At 43.6% G+C, this 23,372-nt stretch overlaps 1 protein-coding gene across 3 annotated transcripts in view; it reads right to left on the bottom strand.

Annotated features, from left to right (window-relative positions):
* Positions 1-73: 73 nt before the first annotated feature.
* The window catches only part of dgkh (diacylglycerol kinase, eta), a 53,438-nt gene continuing 30,139 nt past the window's right edge, over positions 74-23,372 (bottom strand). For all 3 annotated transcript variants that reach the window (XM_069663550.1, XM_069663549.1, XM_069663551.1), the window contains 24 exons: positions 22,067-22,173; positions 21,243-21,368; positions 20,798-20,900; positions 18,430-18,592; positions 18,189-18,297; positions 17,457-17,678; positions 17,084-17,175; positions 16,810-16,909; positions 16,408-16,714; positions 15,131-15,262; positions 12,540-12,674; positions 12,281-12,398; positions 12,055-12,165; positions 11,810-11,906; positions 10,965-11,072; positions 9,208-9,321; positions 8,992-9,126; positions 8,740-8,900; positions 8,547-8,652; positions 8,239-8,331; positions 7,962-8,081; positions 7,674-7,779; positions 6,319-6,449; positions 74-4,229 (listed from right to left, as the gene is read on the bottom strand). In XM_069663550.1, coding sequence (XP_069519651.1) covers positions 4,143-4,229; positions 6,319-6,449; positions 7,674-7,779; positions 7,962-8,081; positions 8,239-8,331; positions 8,547-8,652; positions 8,740-8,900; positions 8,992-9,126; positions 9,208-9,321; positions 10,965-11,072; positions 11,810-11,906; positions 12,055-12,165; positions 12,281-12,398; positions 12,540-12,674; positions 15,131-15,262; positions 16,408-16,714; positions 16,810-16,909; positions 17,084-17,175; positions 17,457-17,678; positions 18,189-18,297; positions 18,430-18,592; positions 20,798-20,900; positions 21,243-21,368; positions 22,067-22,173 — 3,083 coding nt within the window. In that variant the 3' untranslated portion in view covers positions 74-4,142. The remainder of the gene's footprint in view (positions 4,230-6,318; positions 6,450-7,673; positions 7,780-7,961; positions 8,082-8,238; positions 8,332-8,546; positions 8,653-8,739; positions 8,901-8,991; positions 9,127-9,207; positions 9,322-10,964; positions 11,073-11,809; positions 11,907-12,054; positions 12,166-12,280; positions 12,399-12,539; positions 12,675-15,130; positions 15,263-16,407; positions 16,715-16,809; positions 16,910-17,083; positions 17,176-17,456; positions 17,679-18,188; positions 18,298-18,429; positions 18,593-20,797; positions 20,901-21,242; positions 21,369-22,066; positions 22,174-23,372) is intronic.

Genomic DNA, 23,372 nt, shown 5'->3' with positions numbered 1-23,372 from the left:
CCCTGAAGATATATAGACTTTATAGCACTGATTCCTTTCCTGGAAGTGAAATGAAAACAGAAGGAGGCGGAGACACGCTGCATATGTATTTGGTTTTATTGAAGAAGAGAGATATGAATAGGTAGCCTATTTTAAGGCACCTTAAAAATGTACAACAAAAGCTGAACCATTTATTTATTCAGAATACAAAAATACACATCTCAGTGACTCCAAATCGTAATAAATAGTTAACCATGCATTCTAACCATAAAAAGGCACAGAAAACAGTCACTTAGTAGTCATAAAAATGATCAACTACTTTACCAAAAATCATCCAGATAGTAATACAGGTGACAACTGTAACATTATATTCCAAATGTGAAAACACAATACACGTCATGTCATTAAACCTTAGGCAATAAATATGCAAATATTGTTTATACCTACATATATAATCTTAAAAATTAAACCTGTGCCATTGTAAACATAATGTAAACAAATGAAACTCACTTTTCTCCCATCACTTCAGGAAAAAACGTCAAAGACTAAATGTTATCCCGTCTTTTTAGAGATCCTTGCATGGGTTTCGTTGGTTCTTAGAAACCAGGCAGTTTGCAGCATTATTTACAGACCACTGGAAAAGGGAGAAAGGTGGCTACTTCCACTTCGTATGGAAAGGTCAAGCATTCTCGGGCCGCAAGTCTGGGGCCAAAACACCCGAGAGTCAGAGACCCGGCAGACACTTTGGACACACAGAGATCAGAAACAGAGACAGACACCTCCAGGAACTACAACAAGATGAGCGAACTGATGGAGACTGAATGCATGTGAGCCCAAACTTTAGCTTTAAGTTAAGCTAAACTTAAGCATCACTTGCAGAAACAAGGCAGCATACAGCAGTTTTACTGCACGGCTACATTAAAGCACATACTGACACAAAGGCTTTCGATAAAGAGTTTCTAGCTAACAAAAAGCCAACTGTCACTGAATGATGAAGCTGATTGAATAAAGAAATAAAAGGCAGCATCTGTAGAGGCGTGTGTAGATTTATGATTAATAGTTACTAGCTCAGATCTTTGGCTAAATACTTAAAGAGTTCACGTTCATTCTGGGATTAGAATTTGATTTATATGCTTATTAATTTCAGCATACCATCAAGTAACACGTCAGCCTAATCATTATAGTCGTGTGACACAGCTGATAATCTGCATAAGAAGCTCTGTAGTCATGCAGTTAGACAGTGTTACTGTAGAAGTGTGAGATGTAATAGACCGCCCTCTGGTGGGACATTACAGCCAATACACAGCTGCTGTTACTTCTCTCACATTCTATTATTATATTGGATATTTTGTTGCATTTTCACGCTTCTTATTCAGAGAATAAACGCAGGTTTTTAAACTTATTTTTTAAACAGAAGCCTGACTAGTTTGAGAGGGAAAAAGGCAGAATTAAAACAAACATAAAAGTAACTTATTATTCTCCAAAGTCGTGAAACTTAATGATGAAATTTGATAAAATTATTTGGCAATGGTAAATATACGATTGCTGATATGATACAATATGCCACTGTTGTAGTAGACACACCCAAATGCACACAAATACACTGTGAAACATATAACATCAACAGAACAGTCTGCCCATTCGACTCAGTCATTGACACAGTCCTACTTTAGTGTCTCATCTTGGAAGCACAGAGGAGCAAAACTACAAACTAGTGAATCGCTGGAAGAAATTTGGAGTCGGTAAGAAAGAAGCAGTCTGTCTAACGGGGTCGAACTTTAAAATCTATAATCCCCTAACAACAAGGAGGAGAAGGTGTACAAAACAACTCTTTCAATGTTACCCCCCCACTGAGAAACATCATGTCGGAAAGCTGCAGAGACAGTATCAAAACAAGAGATATTGCACCATCATTAGAATACAACAGCATCATCATGTACAAGAGATCCAACAATACACAATTGTTATGGTGTAATATACACAATCAAATGTGTAAGCTGTTGACAATGCATGCCATGTCAGCAATCTACAAATGCATCAGACTACAACACTTACAAACATTGTTTGCATACACTGGTTTACTGTATATACAGTGCATATATATATATATATATATATATATATATGTACAAACTTAGCATCACGTATAAGAAATATACCCTGTAATGCCACCAGTCTTAAAAGAAACTAAAATTAATGTTCTATCTACATCTTTAATTTGAAGGGAAAAAGCTGCACTTGAACGATGCTATGCAGGCTGCAGATCAACTGCTCTATTACATATCTAACTCATATCTCCTTAGTGTTAAATACTGTGTTAAACTGCCAAAAGGTAAAGAGTTGAGGTGAACAGTTAATTCTATGTAATGATATGAGTTTTGCACTTGCATAAAGCAAGAAGTTAAAAGTGCCTGTTAAGTATTTCTCAAAAACACTCGACAATCCTAAAAGATACAAAGTTCAGTTTGACTTTCCTCCTGAATAAAGCTAAACTGTCCTTAAAGAGAATTCTATCAGTTTTTAACCTGGGCTCTATCTCTACATACTTTCACATCTAAATGTAAATAGGGACATTTTTTTAGTTCTTGTTGTTTCCACTGACTCAGATTATTAGTCTGACATCATTACAGTAAGCATCCCTGCAGAGATTGACCTTTGATCCTTTAAAAAGCAGAACAGTCGTTGCATCGCTCTGATCAAACACACCAGACTCCATTGACAAAAACAAGTATTTTACCTCACAGAACACAGGAGCTGCTGATCTACTGCTGCCTTGTTGTGTTAGGTTTTGTTATCGTGCGACTGTTTATTGGATGCTACACAATATTTATGAAACACAGGATATCACAAACATGACAAATAAATTAACCGGCTGCGGTAGGCCAGCACCTCTCTTGTTCTGCAGAAGAAATACTGTTTTTATGAATGGAGTCTGGTGTGTGTGCAGAGAGCGATGTAACGTCTGTCTGTGGTGAAAACACTCATCTTCCTCTGTAACAAAAAGGTCTATCTCTGTAGGGATCCTTTCTGTCATGTTGTCACACACTTAGAATAACAATCTGAGCCTGTCAGTGGAAACAACAAGAACTTTTAGTGGACGACCTTTGACCCATCAAGGATTCTGTTGCAGCCATTACAGCCTGTTTCACTGCTGCAGGATGAACACATCTACTGGAGACGTTCCAAATCTGTTATTTAGACTCAAAATATGTTTTAAAAAGGGCCCAAGTTTAAAAATACCAAAATAAACGTTTAACTGGAATTAAGACCGACTGGCCTGTTAAAATGAAGAGGAGTGGTCTGAACAAAATAATCATGTTTTCTTAGACATTCACTTAGGTACTGATTTTCACATCCACAGAGAACGTGTCAACTTACAGATATTAATTCCATATATTCAAACCTCACCAAAAACTTCTTATGATGTCTACCAATAAAGCATGTTTACCACTAAATGACTGAAAGTATGGCACTTGACACAATCTTTGACACATCATTATCATGCAAACAGAATAAATTAAAGCTAGAAAAAAGTTGGATTGAGACCAAAAAAAGATGCTTCAGTAGTAACAAATGGCATCGTAATACTTAAGTCATGTAAAACTTGTTCAAGTGTTATTTTGCACACGAAAAAATCAAGACACTAATCATGCAATTAAACATATTTAAAGTCGAGCAAGCCAAGCATGCGACATTGTCCCACTGTTCTCAGACCCCACACCTTCCAGATCACCACCTGAACAGGTTGCTTTAACGCACCTGCAGCTCTGCAGAGTGAGGCAAACATCACTTCTTTACATGCTACCCAACTGAAACGTCATCCCACACTCATGGAAGTCCTGGTTTTGCTACTAGTTTGTTATCAGACAACGAGTCAGCTGTCAACAGTGTAGTTAGTTGCATACCTGATTGTGTGCTATGAATGGTTATTAACTTAGAAATGGCTTTTTTGTGAAGATCCATGACTTCCTTTTGCACTTCCATCAGCTTTCTCCAACAGTCATTTTGGCACCAAAGCACAAACACACATCAGCAGAGCGATTAAATCCAGCGCCCCAGTAAAACCCATCGTCTTTTCCTTCACTGCACACGGTGCTCCCAAACTCTTCCACTGATGTAAGGGGAATGTCTCATTCCCTGCTCCGAATGCGTCTGCATCTGGGTTAGAGGTCAACCATGGAGGCCTTGGCCAGGTCCTTAGTTCCCTGAAGAATTCTCTTCATATGACCCACTTTCGATATCCCCAGATCCTGAAGAGGGACAAGACCAACACATTAAAACACACCGAGAGAAGGTTTATAACAAGTCAGACATATAACCAAACGCTGGGCTTCAGGGTGATGCTTTCACTTGAATTGTTTTAAGTTCAAAAGAATTCACTGATCACTGATACGCTGGCTGGAATCCAAAGGGACCTTTCTAGCTTTGTCCTGCTGCTTTCTATTAATGAATGTTTCACGTGATCGACATTGTAAAGCAATCCTGCTGCAGCCCACAGTGTGCTCAGCGACAATCTCCATGAACAGATTCTGCATGTGAATACAGAATCTGTAGCCGACACGATGTCAGAATCGTCCTGGTTTGTAGTCCACGTGATATCATCGGCTAGTGCTTCTGAGGGCTGTGGATATATGCAGGAAACAGGCCGTGTGGAGAGCAAGAGAGGCATCAGATACGTTGTGATACCAGAAGCAATGAGCTACCATCTGACAGGGAAACAGCAGTTTCTCTGGAAACAAACGTCCGCATATCATTTCAGCAAACAATGGGGTCGTAGAGGTCGTCTATCAAATCTAACTCATTTCTTGCGTTTCAGTCTTGGTCTGGAAATTCGTTACCAAATATCTGAATAACTTCCGGCTTCACTAGAAGCCCTGAAAAAAAACCCTGATACCGATATATCTTTGATATCGGCTCATTTTTACAGACATGCTAGTTTGAGAAGAGGAACTGTCCGACAGTCTGCTTTGGTGCAGGGTGAAATATTTAAACGACTTTGTAATGACTTCAGAGATCCTCTGACTTCTCTCCTGGTGTCATCACCACAGGGGATTCTTTGACGGCTGCAGTTGTTGCCAATTCTATCTTTCTCTTGAGATGCAGCTCGACACAGCTGCAAAGTCTTCACGCACCAGTTAGACGTCGCTGGTGGTCAAGAAAAACTACAGGTTAATTCAGTTTTCTCGTCTTCATCTTTGTTTGTGTTGCAAACTAAGCAGCCAGCTAAGCTACTGCACTTATGTCTTGGTGGGAAATGGCATCCCAACATCTGAGTGCACAGGATGTTAAGGACAGTTTTTGGCCGACTGGATATTCAGCCGTTTTAAATCGGGAGAGAACTGCTGAAGAAGTGCAGTCATGAAACTGGACAGCAATAAATATGGCAAATCAGATGACTGACCAATCAGCTGTAAGACGATGGAATGAGGAGAACAGATATAAAACAGGTGCACTGTAACTGTGCGTGTGTGTGTGTGTGTGTGTGTGTGTGTGTGTGTGTGTGTGTGTGTACAGCTCTGGAGACCACTGCAAAGATCTGTTCTCCTGTTCTGCTTGTGTGAAATGAACTTTATTGTAAACAACATTTCTCCTGCTGCCAAATCAAATCTTCTCATTGAGTCTTTTATTTGCAGGAAATGACGAACGGTTAAGAAACCACAAGATGTTTTTCAGAGCTGAAGAAAGCAAAGAAAACAAGTTCATGTTCACGTTTAAACATCAGAATGTTTGACCTCAGGAGGAGTTCACAGGTCAGAGTTTAATCACAGCTCTCATGCATCTCTGCAGGCTCTCTGTCACAGAGCTGCTGGTGATGTTAGGCCCAGCTCAGCTTGTGACCATCCATCTTCCTCTTGATCACGTTCAGGAGGTGTCAGTGGGGGTCAACCGAACCCTTCCCTGCAGCCCGTACAGGTGTTGGTGGTCCTTTAAGTCGCCCATGTTTTTCCTCTATTTTCCTTTTGCACTCCAAAAAGTGCTGTGAGCGCCACAGGACTGTCCCTTTGTCTGAACACATTCACACATCTGAGCCGAGCCACTGAACTCACGGCCTCACTTTGCACTGTTGGTTCTCTACATCTCCTCCCAGCCCCCCGACCCCCCCAGGCCCCTCCCCTGTAGGCGTCCCCTCTCCAGCAGGTTCACAGTGTTAGTGGGTTACAGCAGCGATCAGACAGGAGAAGCCAAGCAGAGCGATGCAGCGCAGCACGACAGGGTTACAGAGCATCAGAAGTACAGTAGACCAGGAGGGGACAGAGAAAAGAGCTGATTGTCACACAGATTCACTGAAGGACTGAGACGTGTGTGTGTGTGTGTGTGTGTGTGTGTGTGTGTGTGTACCTTCAGGTCCCTCCTCTCCAGGTGCAGCAGCTCCGAGCCGCGGATGTCGTGTCGGATGAAGGTGTCTCTGTACTCGCCCAGACTCAGCTGTTCCAGCCAGACGCCCACCTCCTCTGTGCCCCATCTCTCCACTACACACACACATACACACATACAGTCACACAAACACACACACACACAGAGCAGAGCAGAGAGAGGCTCAGGGCGCCTCGCAGGTACACCAGGAACTCTCACACCTCACTCAACTTCTGCACCCACACGTGTTTAATCCATCTCACACAGCACATTTAAAGTATGTGAACAAGTCAACACACACGCACACACACGCACAAACGAGCACGAATTGTGTTAAATCGTCGAAGGAAAAGATGGAGAGGAGGAAGGGAAGAGGAGGAAAGTAAATGGCGGCAGCTGGCGGAGGAGGAGGGATTCACAAAGGTCAAAGGTCGGTAAGAACAAGGCAGCGGCCAGTGGCGTTCAGGAGTCATGCAAATCATCCACCAATATGAGAGAACACAGAAATAATCAGGAAGTAGAGGGAGACAGAAGCCTGTGCGGCCTGCAGGAAGTACAGCCCGACGAATGAGATGAGAGGACGGGCTTTAACCTGACTGATACTGAAACATACGCCCACTAAGGATCACGACCAAGCCGACTGTTGGGTCATCGAGAGCTGATCTTAATCTTCGATATGAAACAAGAAACAGAACCTGATTTCTGCACAGTTTTTGTGTTTGATCCCTGCAGGCTGTTCCTCGGTGCAGCCTTGTTCTTTCCTGACTTTGAGCCTTCTGACGACATGTTGACAGCTGGGTGAGAGCATGAGTGAGGGGTGGGGGTGCAAGTTGATGGTTGGGGTCAGACTGTGGGATGTAACACCTCAAACATACACCCGTTCTTAATGTTGCTGCAGAAATAACCTTATGCATGGATTGTAACATGATGACATTGAGGGGGACGGTGGAATGCAACCAGGACGACTTTATTTAGTGCATCTTCATCGTTAAGTTAGGATGGTAGCATGTCCAGCTAATCTTCCTGGGTTACACCAGAGGATGAACTTCTTACGCTGAGAATTGGAAGTTATGTCGGTAGCTTCGAAGTATCGGAAACAAAACAACATCCTTTCTATTTGAACTTCATGCTGCGATCAAAGAATCAAATCTGTCTCAGTGTGTCGACATACGTTAGCCATACGTTAGCCATATTTTAGCCATATGTTAGCCATATGTTAGCCACTTTCAGTGCGATGTGATTGAATGCTCATCCTCATCATTAGAGCTTTCAGGCAGAGTAAATGTTCCCTCTGACTGATCCGCCTGTCTGTTTCTACAGAGGTAAAAATGGGCTCCTACCTGACTGAGGGCTTGTCTTCTTGGCCGCCTTCTCCTTCTTGAACTTGGGCACTATGCGAAACATGCTGCTGCGACTGTTCCTCTTGCCGTAACCCAGAGAGTGGTCCTGGTACATAAGCACAGTCAACCTATAGCCTTTCATTTAGCTACCCAGCTCTCCCGTCACCTGGAGCCACGTTATAGTAACACATTCAACACTTGTGTGCAGACAGCTCTGAGTTACGAGGAGCATCTCTTTAATAGAAATATATGTTCATGCTTGTGTGAGTGTTTGCTGAGGCTGCTCACCTCCTCATCATTCGGCTGCAGTATGTGGTAGAGCCACGGGATCTCTCCCAGTTTGCCCAGTTCCAGCTCCGCGGTCTGCAGGGCGCTGGACAGCTGCTCCTCCTCGGGGGGGTCCAGTTGCTGCAAGGAGGAGAGCACACGTCAAGATCAACTTTATGCAAAAACAACTCGTAATAAATCGGAATGATACTTTAATGGTATCGCTCAAGCATTAAAAGATTTAAACAAAGTCAATAATAGAACAATAAAGTTTCCATTCCAGCCAGTGAGAACTCACCAGAGAGACTCGGCCGAGCAGCAGAGACTCGGTCTCGTTGTACAGAGCCTTCACGGTGCTGGCCACCTCTATAGCTGTGTTCCTGGTCAGACTCTGGGAACAGCAAACAGCAGTTCTTTAGCACATCTCACAGTACACACAACAGCACAGACACTTTACATAGCTTAGCTTAAACCTTAGATACAGTGACCTCTAGAGGCACGTAGGTGAATTATTTTAAAGGTAGAACAAACTGGGTTTCAACCAAACATTTGAGATGGTTTAAGAGCTCTTTTGAAGAACACAGGAGTTTAAACGTGACCTCTCACCTCTGGGAACTTGGGGTGTGTTTTGTTGATGGCGTGAGATGCAGCATTAACAGCATGAGCCAGCTCCTGCTCCAACATCCCGTTGGTCTTCGCAGCCTCACAGATCCTGAGATCAGACAGAGCACACGTCAGTGGACATGTCCTCGCTCCTTCAGATATCTGAGCCCTGATTTTAATGTCAGTACATATTTACCTGGTGATGAGCTCCTCTGCAGCTCGGGCGCACATCTGCACCAGTGCAGCCTCCTCCTCTGTAGCCAGGTCCACAGACTGCTGCGGGTAGAGGTGAGGCCGCAGAGGAGGCTTATCATACTTCAGCTTGTCCTCCCACGACTTCAGCGTGTTCTCAAACGCCTGCAGGGGAAATAAACACATCAGTATATATGCCATGTAAAGTGATTCTTAGCTGTGTGCATCGACCAGCATCTCCCTCCCTTCTCCTCACCCGGTCTCTGGTGAGCATCTGAGCTCGGTTCTTGTGCTGGATCTTGATGACTCCGGGCGGTTGGATCCAGGCCTCACCGTCCACCTGAATGGGAACTCCTTCATCACCCAGGATGGTGATCTTCACCGTCCGACACTGATGAGAGGACAGAGGGTTCGATGTGGATATTCACACGTGTGTGTGTGTGTAGTGTTTGTATCCAGTGTGTGTTCTCACCTGTGCTATGCGATGGTGTTGCAGCTTGATGACTCTGGACACGGCCATCTGCATGCTCCCAAACACAGCCACCACCTCCAGGATCTTATCATCAAACGATGGAGCGCAGAAGATCTGCAACACAATAACGACATTAAGCTTCCCTTCTTTTTGGCCTTTGCCTTCATTCATAGGAACGCTGAAGAGAGACAGGAAGCGTGGGGAGGAGAGAGCTGGGGAGGACATGCACCGACAGCCTGGGAGTCGAACCTACGATCAGGGCATCGAGGGCTGTATCCTCTGCACATGGAGCGCCTGCTCCACCAACTGAGCCAAACCAGCGCCCGACATTAAGCTTTTCTGTTGTTTCTCTTTTTGGCAACAGATTTAATTGAATCAATGTGAAACCTCGTCTCTTAATACTTCTGACGTCTCTTTCCTCTGTTGCATTTTGTCCGAAGCAATGCTCTAAATATTACTGAGTAATGTCAGACATGCAGCGCATTAAATACAAAAAATAATGTGAGCTAATTTATTATTTATAACCACTTATAGCACACTTAAAAACAGAGGTCACAAAGTGCTTAGACAATTAAACAACCGTAACAAAAGCAATAAGGGAAACAACGGCAAGACTAAAAAAGAATGTGCAACAGGCTAAAATTATTTTAAATATCACTAAAGACAAATATAAAAAATAAAAATGTATTGATATTTTCTCTCGTCCCGATAGATTATGGCACAAAGGAATGAGTTCTTTCTGGCTCTGCATGAATCTGTATACATTCATTTTTGGTCTTTTCATGAAATTGATTGACAATAATCAAAACTATGAAACCTCCCCAGCTTCATCCTTTCATGTAATTGTTACTGGGCGATTGGTAAGCCTGTCCATCCTCTCTGTTTGCCTCAAAGGAGACATTTCTCCTCGTCAGCTCTGAATCAGAAATGAATTGTTGTATTGATTTCTGCCAGCAGTGAAGGTCAGAGCGATGAGGAGTCAGCAAACAAAAAAACGCTGGCTCGGGATCATTTCTGCTGGATTAACGTGTCCATCATCAGATGTGTTGTCGTGTGGGGCCTCGGCCACTAGATGGCAACCAAAACACATTCAGCAACAGTTCGTGCTGCATTCAGAGCTGAAGCAGAAGTGCTAACATGTCGATCAGGGACAAAAGAATGCTTCACTTCATCTTAAGTTTGTTAGCTTTATTTCTAAATGAAAGTCTAAATGTTTGCTGCAGAGAAACTCGGGACAAAGGAAACTTTGATGTCCGTCCCTGTGCGTGTGAGTGTGATCATAAAGTTTCACTACCAGTCCTTTCCTTGTTTCGGCTTCCTGCTCTCCAGTAAAACAGTTACATAACAGCAAATGTACAAACTGTAAGTGTGTGTCCAAGGGTAACCTCTGCAGGGGCTCACTGAGGGGTGTGTGTGTGTGTGTGTGTGTGTGTGTGTGTGTGTGTAACTCTAATCCCCCAGCAGCCCGTGTGCTCTGAGCCTTAAACAAACAAGCACAAATATCTCTCTGACCATCCCTCCCCCTGCACCTCCAGGCTATCAGGGTCATGTTAGACCAGGGCCAGAGCCGCCGCAACAAAGTGAACGACAGAATAAAACAAGAGAAGAAGAGTTGGAGAAAGATTTCTGACTCTGCCTAAAGAAAGCAAACACCCATTTCTAACTCCACAGGTGATCTGAGTCATCCACTGAAGGCCCTTTGAGACGGGTGGAACATTACACGGAGAGAACGTCTGATGTTCTGTGATTGTACTCACATCATCCTCCTTGGTGCCGCCCCAGAAGTTGGTCCCGCCTGCGTAGCTGGGAATGTTTAACACTGCGATCCCCTGCAGGCTGGGCAGGGGGATGTACTGGCCGTCACACTGGGAGCAAAGACGAGCACAGTTAGGCTGGAAGGAAGGCGTCTGCGTCTGTAGGACAACTTTAGGGTGTCTGCAGGGTTTTAATCAAATCATACACTGTACATATATCTGTCTGACTTTTGTTGCTACTTTTATTTAACTTTAAGACCAAGAACATTAAAGCTCTGAATAAAGTACTGATGTGCAGTCTTACAGGATCTAACACTAATACTGGCACTACCCCTGAGTGCTTTGCCTTGTTTAAACTATATTTTAGGGTATTTTCCTAAATCTGTTTACCTTAAAGGGCACTTTTTCTTTAACCTTTAACCCAACTTCACATATTTTGGGGTCTAAACTACTTTACAATCAGTCAGTCATTTACACCTGAAAATAAGGCACAGGTTTAAAAAGACTTCCCTTGAATATCTTGGGTCTTGTTCACTGTGAGGGTGAAACGGATCGGAAGTGTTTTTCTTCCTGATTGACAGACTGTGTGGCAGCTGTGTCAGAAACAAGTTCAAGATCGTCTCTGAATGAATTTGAGGTGAGAAATAAGCCGGGCAGATGCAGAATCATGCTTCACCTTACGTCTACAAATAGTTTGTTAAAGAGTGTTGAGAAGTGAGGAGTCACGTCCTCGTCTAAATCACTCCCCACTGGTTGCTGACTTGTCCGGCCTTTAGCTGCCTGTGCTCACAGACTGAAGTGTCAAAGTGTGAGAATAAAAGATGTAATCTGATTGTTCCCGTTCTCACCTCGAGCTGGACCTTCTGCTCCAGGTTCTTGTAGGTTCTCTGCAGAAGCTCCTTGGTGCCCAGAACACCGTACCACATCATGTTCTTGGTGCGACTCCTGTGTAGGAGGAGAGAACGAATATGCATCAGCTAACTTTATAAAAAATAATGTAGGCAACGCAGCAACTTTTTCTTTAGGAGGCCTCTGAGAATATCTGCTCCTCGATGCTGACAGATGCCTCGGGTTACGAATAAATGTGTCCTACCTGCACTTCTCTGGATGCTCCTCTCGCTTGTTGTTGAACTCCAGGGAGATCTTTGCATCCAGGCCGATGCCGAAGTAGTTGTTCATGACGCACTTCTCCATGTAGCCCTCTCTGGGTTAAAAAACAGCAACATAAACACAAATAAAACAGACGAATACAGATCTGCATGTGGTTTGCACATTAATGGTTACACAGAGATGGGAGGACGAAGAGAACCTGCTCTTACAGTGAGTCGAGGTCGGGGTCGATGAAGGGCGTGGCACCAAAGGGGTCGATGTTAGCCAGTAGCATCTTGCTAATGATGGAGCTGCCAGCGATGGAGGCAGCCAGACCTGCCCGCAGGCCTGCACGCACACACACAAAGAAACCTGTCAGATGAGGCTGAAATGTTTGATGCCGTCCTTTCGTGATGGTCAGGTCACATCCTTTGAATATATGATAAACTGTGTGCGTGTGTGTGTGTGTGTGTGTGTGTGTGTGTGTACCGGGGCAGATGATGCGAGTGTTGAGCACAGGCAGGTTCTCCTTGCTGGTGGTGAAGGGGGTGATGGTGAAGGAGCCACAGGACTGGGTGCTGCGGCTCACCCTCCTCTCCGTCGGTGAACAGGGACTCTTAGCAGCTGGACACACGGAGAGAAGAGAATCACATCATTATCATGACTTTAACAAACACAGCAGAGGGTGCACAATGACATGGGTATTAATGTGATGCTGCCCCTTACATCCAGCAGGGGGCATAACGAAGCTCTAGGTAACTCTATAGGTAGCAGGATGTCTAATCGGGGACACTGACCTTCAAAATAAAAGCAGGGAGTTATCAAAGAGTGTCTATTACCGTCACATCAGCCATTGGTTTGTTTACTACTGTTTATTCAATCACAGGAAGCCCCGCCCTAACCCCTCCCCTCTTCCTGGTCTGTGTGACTCTCAATGGGAGCATCAGTGACTAAATGAACATCATGCTGTGTTGAAGAAGACTTGAAACTAGAGACTGAGACCATAAAGTCATTAGGAACATGTTTACTGAGGGAATACATCACGTTATTGTCTGACACTCCCTTGTGAGTCATTGCAGGCTACCAGGAATATTTTGATTTATACGTCAGCACTTTTTGTGTTCGTGAGGATGATGCTGAGGTTCATATTCTTCCTGTGCATGCACTCAGCCTGATTTATCAGCCGTATCAGAATCATGCCCTGCTTGTTCTGCGTGCTTAGTTAGGTGCTGTTACACAAGCGTGGCCTCTCTTCTTTTTTAGCTTTCAGCAGTTATGCATTTTTCCACGTGAATGCACAATGACAGAGTCTGAGCATTGCGTGTTTGCCACATAACAACTTTGCTCACGCTGACATCACGTGAATCCTCTGTGGGGCAGCAAATACATGCAACCTTGGCAGACTGGGAGGCTGTTGGACAGTTACTGATTCGAGAAACAATCCTCTACTTTCCTCAGTGTTTGTGTCCGGATCAGGAAGGAGCGAGGAGGTAATATTAGGACACAAGGAGAGGACACAAAGCAGAGGGTTTGACTGATACCTCCTACTCTTCCAACTGGCTGGAAAATGTGTGGAAGGAAGGAAGCAGGCCCATGATAAACAGGAAGAATTCTGCCCCTAAGACAATAACACATCCTGTGGCCGATGCACACTCACTCACAGAGGCACATTAGACATTTACACCCAGAAACATGCATCCACATACAAACTGCACTAATCAGACGCAGTAAAACAGGCACGCAGACGGTTATAGCTGCCCGGCCACCACAGTCATCTATTATTAAAGAAGCTCTCCTGTGCCGCAGACGGTGTGGAGACTGGAGATGGAGAGATAAACAGCCCAGACTGGTGCAGGAGGTGGAATATCACAGGAGCGCCGGCCTTCTCTCTGCACTTTTAGCTCTAATCCTTCAGTTTATTTATGACAGGAAACATGATTTGCGTCAGCAGCACTATTTTTCCATGAGCTATGTGTCTGGAGTCTCTGCGGTGGAGGAAGTGCAATATCCACAAGGGGGCGACATTTAAAACCAGTTTGAACTCCAACTGCATCTACAGTACTTCACAAAATGATTCCTCTGTTTAAAAGACAGAGTCAGAACAACACTGACTTCTATATGTTTGTATGTTTGTCCTCCTGCTGGTCTTTGTGATGAGAAAGGAATGTTCTCCTCTCTCTGGAGACAGAAGGAGATGGTGAATGTTTTCTAACATGCAAAATTTGGTCTTTCTAAACCCACTGTGTTTTCACATATTATTGGTTTTAAATTACTAATAAGTAATCACTCCAATTTATTACTTCAGCCAAGAACTAGGCTGTAATGGTTGCAAATACGCCCAATCAAAATCCGTCCACTAAAAGTTCTTGTTGTTTCCACTGACAGGCTCAGATTGGTTTAGTTTCTCATTGTTATTTGGTGTTTTAAATGGTTCGTTGGATCCTACACAATATTTATGAAACAAACAGTAACACACAAACTAACGAGCTGAGGCAGCAGGAGACCAGCAACGCTCGTGTTCTGCAGAAAAAAACAACCGTTTTTGTCAGTGGAGTCTGGTGGCTTTTAAGACATGGATGAAAAGTTGTTTCTGGTTAAAAAAAACATATTAACTAGTTTACAAAAAGGTCTGTCTCTGTCGGGATCCTTTCTGTCATGCTGTCAGACACTTAGAAGAACAATCTGAGCCTGTCAGTGTTAAAAAGAAGAACTTCATGTGGACGTATACAACAGGTGCATTTTCCACGAAAGATTACACTGCAGCCATTACAGCCTGTTCTGTGCCGATTGGTTGAAAAAATCTACAAAAGCATTCCTAATCTTTTTAAACTATTTACAAAAATGACCCACTTTTAAAAATAACACAACTACCCTTTAGACGAAATGAGCTTTACAGGACAGTCACTGAGAACAAAGCGAGCTGGCAAGAGAAGATCTGGAAGTCAAACAGCCAAAGGTGAACAGGTTCTGGAAGTCTCCCAGGATTGAAACGCATCAGAGCCAAGCAGGTAAAAGGTTTTAAAAGCAGGTCACAGATAACAAACTGTGGGCTGAGCAGCAGCAGCGGTGTCTGCACTCACATGGCACTGCTTCCAGCTCCTTGGTGTCTTCATCCTTCTCACTGTCTCTGTTCTCCTCCTCGCTGTCCTTCCTGAACTCGATGGGAGACGGCAGCTCGGTGTCGTCTGTGTGGGAGTTCTGCTCATCAACAACTAGATACAGACAACAAAGGATGCATAAATATAACATTACAGAGACCTTCTTCAGCCAAGATTAATCCTATAAGTGCACAAAGCCTCTGCTGCAGTCCATTAGAGATGATGTAGAACACTGTTATTGCTATTTAGACATCCAATCAAATAAGTTTGTACATTTTGGTGACGTCAGAAGACACTGATCATACATCTAGACGTAGAGATGAAGTCTGTTGGAACAGTCAGGAGATCTCTCTGATTTCTGCACAAGCTTCACAAACCACCTCAGAACCAGACTTTAAAACTGAGGCAGAATGCTGCTTCATTTGTTTCCTCCGCAGAAAAACTGTAATGATAACTCTAACAATAATAATAATAATAATAATAATAATAACTCAAATAATAATAATAACAATAATAATAATAATAATAATAATAACAATAATAATAACTCAAATAATAATAATAATAATAATTATAATAACTCAAATACTAATAATAACAATAATAATAACAATAATAATAATAATAATAATAATAATAACTCAAATAATAATAATAATAATAATCATAATAATAACTCAAATAATAATAATAATAATAATAATTATAATAACTCAAATAATAATAATAACAATAATAATAACCATAATAATAACTCAAATCATAATAATAATAATAGCTCTAACAATAATAATAATAATAATAATAACTATAATAATAACAATAACTGTAATAATAACTATAATAATAACAATAACTATAATAATAATAACAATAACAATAATAACTATAATAATAACAATAACTATAATAATAATAATAATAACTATAATAATAATAATAACTCAAATAATAATAATAATAATTCTAATAATAATAATTCTAATAATTCTAATAATAATAATAATAATAATAACAACTATAATAATAATAATAATAATAATAATAATAATAATAACCCTTATAATAATAATAATAACTCTAATAATAATAATAATAACTATAATAATAATAACTCTAATAATAATAATGTTGATAATAATAATAATAATAACTATAATAATAATAATAATAACTATAATAATAATAATAATAACTCTGATAATAATAATAATAATAACTATAATAATAATAATAATAATGATAACCTCCTCTGTTACCTCTCTCGGCCTGCTCGATGATCTGCCGCACAGCTTTCTTCAGACTGTTGGCCCGGAGCATCAGCTGCTCCCTGCTCTTGAACAGCTGGTGCGGGGAACCTCCTCCTCCTTTCTCCGTCTCCTCCTCCTCCAGCTTCTCCTTCAGCTCCGTCAGGCTCTCTTCGCTGGCCTCCTCCTCTTCCTCCTCCTCCTCCTCCTGCTCCTCCTCCACTATAGGAGGGGTGGAGTGGGGAAGAGGAGGCAGAGCCTGGCACTCTGTGTTGAGGGTCTGCAGGAGGGAGTCCAGCTTCTCATTGAGGATGGCACACTGAGGAGGAGAGGAGACACAGAGGAGGTTAATACAGGGAGGGGGCTTCAGCACAGACACATGATGGACAGTAACAGCTTGTGTTAGCAGCTTACTTTGAGAGACATGGTGTCGCACTCCTCCGCGTTCTCTGAACTCTTCTCATACGCTTTCCCCACTTTGGCAACAAAATCCTTCACAGTTTCACACAGGATCCTGAAACAGAGGAAGACAGCAGCAGCGTGTTTGTGTCGTGTTCTTGTGATGGTGCAATGTCAGTAAAATCTGAGTTGTTGAAATGCACTGATGTTTCTGAAGTTGGTTATTGTGTCCTGGTGTTGACTCTGGTCAGCCTGTTTGCTCTCAGGCTGGTTGGTTAAGAGCACTCACTTGGCAGAGGAGATGACCACAGAGTGCTGCTCAGAGTTGAGGATCTTTGTGAGGTGAGCAGCCACTGAGTCCTCGTAGGCTGAAATGTGAAACTGGAGAGGAAACACAGCATGCATGAGTCATCAGTCATCTCTCATCAGTACTTTAAAGATTGCAGATCTTAGATGTGTATACTCTGAGCACGTTGTGGGGAACTCCTCTCCCTTTGTCGTGTTTTCAACCTCAGCTAGGGTGAAGCTGAAAATAAACTGTCAGGCACTATATCCAGCACGTGCTCAGCCCCCCCCCTCCTCTGTCGGCCTGTCTGGGAGCCCCGCTGGGTCTGATTGTATCTGCTGATGCGTGTGAAGGTCTGTCAGCTCCTGTGAGTTACCTGGCAGTCGTCGGTTCCCTCAGGCGTGGTGGGGCAGCTGTGTTTGGGTGGGATCTTAATCTCGTAGGTCATGATGCTCCAGCGGTCCAGCATCTTGGTGCTGGCCCTCTCCAGCTTCTCCAGGATCTGGGGCAGCTGGGTGTCATCGTCGCAGGACGGGCCCCAGCCCAGCACCCGGGCCAGATCGTTGCCCGTGCCCAAGGGCAACACCCCCAACTGGCACTGCAACACATGACGGTGGGGGGTTTATGTGGCATCAGGGAATACACGCTACTGCAAGAGGTGTGTGTGTGCATGCATGACTGTGTGTGTGTGTGTGCGTGTGTGTGAATGTGTGTCTTAATGTGAGCTGGCCAGAGCAGAGGCAGAGGCTCAGCTGAGCAGGAATATGTACCAGGATCTGTTTCTACTGGCAGTTTCTGCAGTTTAAAGCAGAGATGAATCTACTTTATGTGTTTATGTTTATGTGCTTTGTGCTCCGATGTTGGATGTTACAGGAACTGTGAGAAATAAGTGCAGACCAGCAGTTCTGCATTAGAAAGTAACGATTTAAACTTTTAAGCATCTTTATACCACAACTCTTTTCCCCAAATTATACAAAAAAATGACAACATATCACCTTGCTTACGGTAAAGCAAAAACCCAATATATTGAACTGTAACTCGTGCAGCGTGCTGCATATCTTACAGTCAGTTTCCTGCGAACACACGGCCCTGCTGCTTCATAAAGTACCTGTTTGTGCAGATTGAGTTTGTCGATCTCTGAGAGCACCCAGCCCACGCTCCCGTCTCCTCCGCACACCAGGATCCGGAAGTTATCGAACTTCTGAAACAGGCGCAGACTGACAACAACAGACACACTTATTCTGTGAGCTGAGACTGGAAACTGCATTTATATATACATGCATATATATTCATAGATGTTGTATGTGTCTGTCTTCACACATCAGACTTTGGGAGTGTGTTTTCCTCACCCGAGGTGCGGCCCGCCGTTGACCAGGTCAAAGACTTGAGCCGGGTTGAGGAGCTGCTTGAAGCGTCGCAGGAACTTCACTCCCTGGTTGTCTCCGCTTTTCGAGTTGACAAAGACCAGGAGGGGACTGGCACAGGACGGGGGACAGGTGGCCTTCCAGAAGCCTGAGGAGAAATCACAACAGAGGAGGTGATTGACGACTGCATCCATCATTAATCGGCCCAACCCTAACGAGCTGAGATGGATATCCAGGACCCATTCAAGAGGACGGAGGAGAGATTACTGAAGGGGAGGAGGCAGGTGGCAGACAGAAGTCGCTGCAGGTCCACCAAGATCATATCCTTCACGTATGTTTACAATCGGCCGTCACAGACTCTTTCTCTTTTGCTCTCATTAAGGTTTCTCCCATTTCTTCTGTTTAAGGGTCTTTCAAGGGAGGATTCTGTAGCCCCCTGAGGCAAAGTTTGGGAATAAATTGTCTGTCTGACTCAAATTCTTCCTTTAATGTTCTAAAACGAGGAAACATGAAACAGCTCAAAATAGAGCAGCATGGAGGACGCAGCAGCCGGCGTGAAGCGACTGTCATCGTTCAACAACCTCATCAAAGTCGGATTGCGTGAGACTGAACGCAATAACACACAGCAGCGGGTCACATGCAAAAAACACGTGTTGGGATGCATTGTAGAGCATAAACACACACACACACACACACACGTATATACACTAATCTGTAGGAGGTAATGCAACAACAGGTTTCTGTGCTTAATCTGCACACTCCCACTGTGTTGACAGCTTCGTGCATATAATAGTGTGTGTCACTGCTGTCTACTGCTGGCACTCCCTCTTCTGCATCCTCCTTCTCGTCTTCCTCCTGCTCTCGAATCTCTCCGTCTCCCCTCTTCGATTTTCCCCTCTCTCTGTCTGTGATCTCTCACAAGGATGGGCTGAGGGAGGGGGAGAGGAAGAGAAGGAGAGAGGGAAGGAGAGGAGGGGGGGAGTCACATCGCACCAGCACGTGCTAGAGCCCGCCTCCCAGCCAATTACAAGCAGACTCCCCCGCTTCCCAGCGTGCATTTGGGCAGAGGGGGTCCTGGAACGTGAGGAGATGCAGAGGGATGGAGAGAGTGGATGTATTGTCTTTTTTATTCATTCTTCCCTTTTTTCCCTGCTTGTTTCTTATCCTCCCTTTCTCTGCCTCTTTTTTTATCCATCTACCAATTAGCTGATCGGGCTCTTTGTAGACTCCGTATGCACTGTGTGGACTGCATATGTGCATGTGTGTGTGTGTGTGTGTGTGTGTGTGTGTGTGTGTGTGTGTGTGTGTGTGTGTGTGTGTGTGAGACCCAGTAATCCAATCACACACGCTTATCAGAGTCTGTCTCACAGGTGTCAATCTTCATCTAAAACGGCTTTAATGTTGGCTCTGAAAGGCACACACATGCAATTAAACATATGCACTCACACACACTCACACACACACACATATAGATGTATGCATGTATGAACAAAGACACACAGAAGCAGCACACACACTGTGTTGAACAGAGAGCCTGGAGGAAGCCTCGGGGGTCTTGCAGCCAGCTGCAGAGCTCCTCTTCTTCTGCTGTGGTGTCTGTGAGCTCGTGCGCTTTCATTAAATGTGACAGGGTGAGCGTGTGTGTCCATTTTTACAGCATCTAATCATTATTCTTTTCACACTCTCTCGTCTGAAGATCTATTTGAAGCCCTTAGAACGAAGTGGAAGTGTTAGATAGAGCTATATTTAACCACCTCGCTGTGCAAGAAACAGGCAACATCCTGAAACACAAAGCAGTGTTATGTATCTCTCTCTCTAAAAAAGAGAGGCGCTGTTTTTGTGATATGAAGCAAATAAAAACAGAAATAAGAATTTGAACGATGCCTAAATTTATTTCTAATATTATTTTTGTCAGATTTAACAGCTTATTAACTGCTTTAACTGCTTAACTGCTGGATTTTGGCAGCTTTTGTCCTCCATATTATGACAGCACAACCTCATAAGAGGCTTTGATGTTCAGACCAACAGCAAAATAACACTGTCGTCTTGTTCCTTCTGTTTTCCGGCCAACATGCTCCAGCAGTCTGCAGGAGGATGGTGATGGGGAAATGATGCCTGAGTGTATCATCACACTCTCACTCTCCTCCTCCTCATCGCTCCGTGTGACGGAAAAGAAGGTCAAAGTTCACAGAGAAGACATCAGTCCAACAAATGGGCTGCAATCTCATTTACTCATTTCTGAAATGCGACTGCTCACAGGTGACTTCTGTGACCTCTGACCCTCTGAGTGAGTCAGGGTGATTGCATCGTGTGTGTGTGTGTGTGTGTGTGTGTGTGTGTGTGTGGTGCCTACCATCTGAGTCGATGCTGTTGAGCGCGGTGGGGGGGATGATGGAGACTTTGCACTGACCGAGAGGACACTTGCGAGGGTACAGGTCCATGCAGGCTGTGTGCACCTACGACAACAGCAGCAAAGGTTCAATGAAGATAAGTGAGACTTTATTTTTCTGTCTTTATGACGTAAAAATCGCAGTAAGTTTGGTGATTTTAAAGAAACAGATGAAGAATTATTGTGTTGATAACAAACTCTTAGATCTGTTTTCAGGTGAATGTTAACATCTGCCTCGAGCAAACTGAGGGACAGCAGCCTCTTGGCAAAGCTGGGCACATTCAGAGAAATGCATGCTTCTTTATGTTTGACATGTTCACATTAAAACGATCAGCGTCTCTCATCATTTTTAAATTTAAAAAAGAAATGAAAGCATTCATGATTTGTGCACATGTGTCAGATGTCTCACCATCGCTTTGCACCAGAGGCAGCGCCAGTCCTGCAGTCTCAGCACGCTGCCACACGTCTTATCACACACGGCACACTTGGCACTGACAGGCAGGTTTCCTTCCAACCACTGGTGAGGCATCGCAATCTGCAGGATCAACACACACACACACACACACACACACACACACACACACACACACAGAGTTCAAGGGAAGTTTTATACTTAGAGGCATCATTTCTTCTAAGAGCACCGCTCTCTTCTTTTTCTAATACTGATGTTTGTGTAGGAGAACACTCGTTTTAATGTTTTACACTGAAAAATAAAAATGCATTTCTATTGGAAAAACAACACAAGACAGTAATTCAGCATTTTCCCAGAATGTTCTTTTTCTTTTTCTTTGGGAAAAAGACTCCAGAACAACTTAAACCCTCACAGGTTACAAACTTTCTAGATAAAGTTTTCTAATGAAGTTCAGACACAGTTGGCAGCAACTAACTCAACTCAACTTTATTTATAGAGCCCTGGTCTGATGCATCAACTAGAAGTTAAAATGGGAGGAAACACAGGGACGTTTGGAAATACACAAGAAAGAACAGGAATGCCGTTCTAGGAACAAAAGTCATGACGGAGCGGCGTTGGGGGAAATCTTACTTTGCTGTTTTTCACTTGCCTACATATCTTGCCTACATGCACCACAGATCAATCTGCAGCCAATTGGAAGGAGTGATTCTGCAGTAGTACAAGTCCCCAAAGTAGCATCTCTGTGTCAGTGTCGTCATCGTTAGCAGCTTTAACACAAACATGCCTCACATTAAAGAATAGATAACACCATGCAAACTTACCCCGTCCTCATCCTCTATGATGTCCTTCCCTATGGAGGCCAGCGTGGTCCATTTACAGTTGTTGGTGGCTCTGACTGCACAGCGTTTGTGGGCTTTGAATTTGCACACTGAAAAACACAAAGAAATCCACACACTGATCAGTTCTGCACCTTTAGATCCAGGACGTTTAGCACCAAGCAGAAGGTATTTCATTATGCTGGTGCCCAGGTGTTATTGGAGGGAACGTATGAGATCAATTTAAAAGCTTCCGGGCTAATTATACACTGAATACTTAATTTCATAGATCTCGTTATAGAGAGAGCTGAGGTGCTCTGAGTGGACACTGATGCATGAGTCAGAAACAGACACGCCCCACAAAGTGCCGCCTTCTAATGAATCACGCCTTAATGAGATGTCAGTGGGCGTAATTACTCCCCTCCCTAAGCCTGTTCTGCACTGGCAGGCCGAAGCAAAGCGCGAGGACTTAGCTGCACATCACAGGTCTCAATCCATTATCTCTAACAAGCAACAGGAAGCAGACTTCAGAAGCACCTTAAACCCTGGAGCACACTTGAAAAGATGAACAGGTGAGAGTAAAAGCCTGCTACACGTAATAGACTCCACCATAATCCTCCTACAGTAAATAGCCTCATCCCAGAGATCAGGAGGATCAGGATTAAGCCGACCACATAGTCCCTTTTCCTTTCACTTATTTACCTGTATCCCTCTGCATCCTGAACATGTAGGCTGACATAAACCCAGAGGTACTGCATGTACAGTAAGCCTAGACGCATTTGCGATGTGCAATTGGCAGTTTTGACCTTTTGACAGCTACAGTGAAGTTTGAGAAGATCACAGAAAGCTTTAAAGCATCAGTGAAATGTTGAAGAAACCAGAAACATGAGATATTTGATCTGTATTACTGAACACACGTCCTCTACAAGTTCAAAAAAGTGCCGAGCTCATGTTTCAGATAATAAAAGGCCAACTTATCCGAGTGTAGCTACGTAGCTATGCCAACATGTTTGATGGGTTTTTAAAGAATACTTAGAGAAATACTTTTATTCTCTTCCCTTCCAAAGTGAGGCGAGAAGACTGATAACGTATGCTCGTAGGTGTGAATGTGAGCGTGTCTGTCTCTCAGACCCCTTTCACACCTAATTTAGCGTGTTGACCCAGGTTTTTCAGACCCGGGAAGAACCACTTATAAATGCCGATTGTCTCTTTTCCCATTGTCAGTGAAGTTTCCTCCTGTCGGTCTCTTTTCTGCTGCGTCACCGTCTGACGTCACAAACGCGCCGAAGACAGGGTTAGTAACCAGAGAAGA

This window comes from Semicossyphus pulcher, unplaced genomic scaffold (assembly GCF_022749685.1).
Source record: "Semicossyphus pulcher isolate SPU_LCO1_2020_fin unplaced genomic scaffold, fSemPul1.0.p SCAF_15, whole genome shotgun sequence".
NCBI classification, from domain to species: Eukaryota; Metazoa; Chordata; class Actinopteri; order Labriformes; family Labridae; genus Semicossyphus; species Semicossyphus pulcher.
The sequence above is the reverse complement of the archived record's forward strand: the minus strand, read 5'-3'. Positions and strand labels throughout refer to the sequence as shown.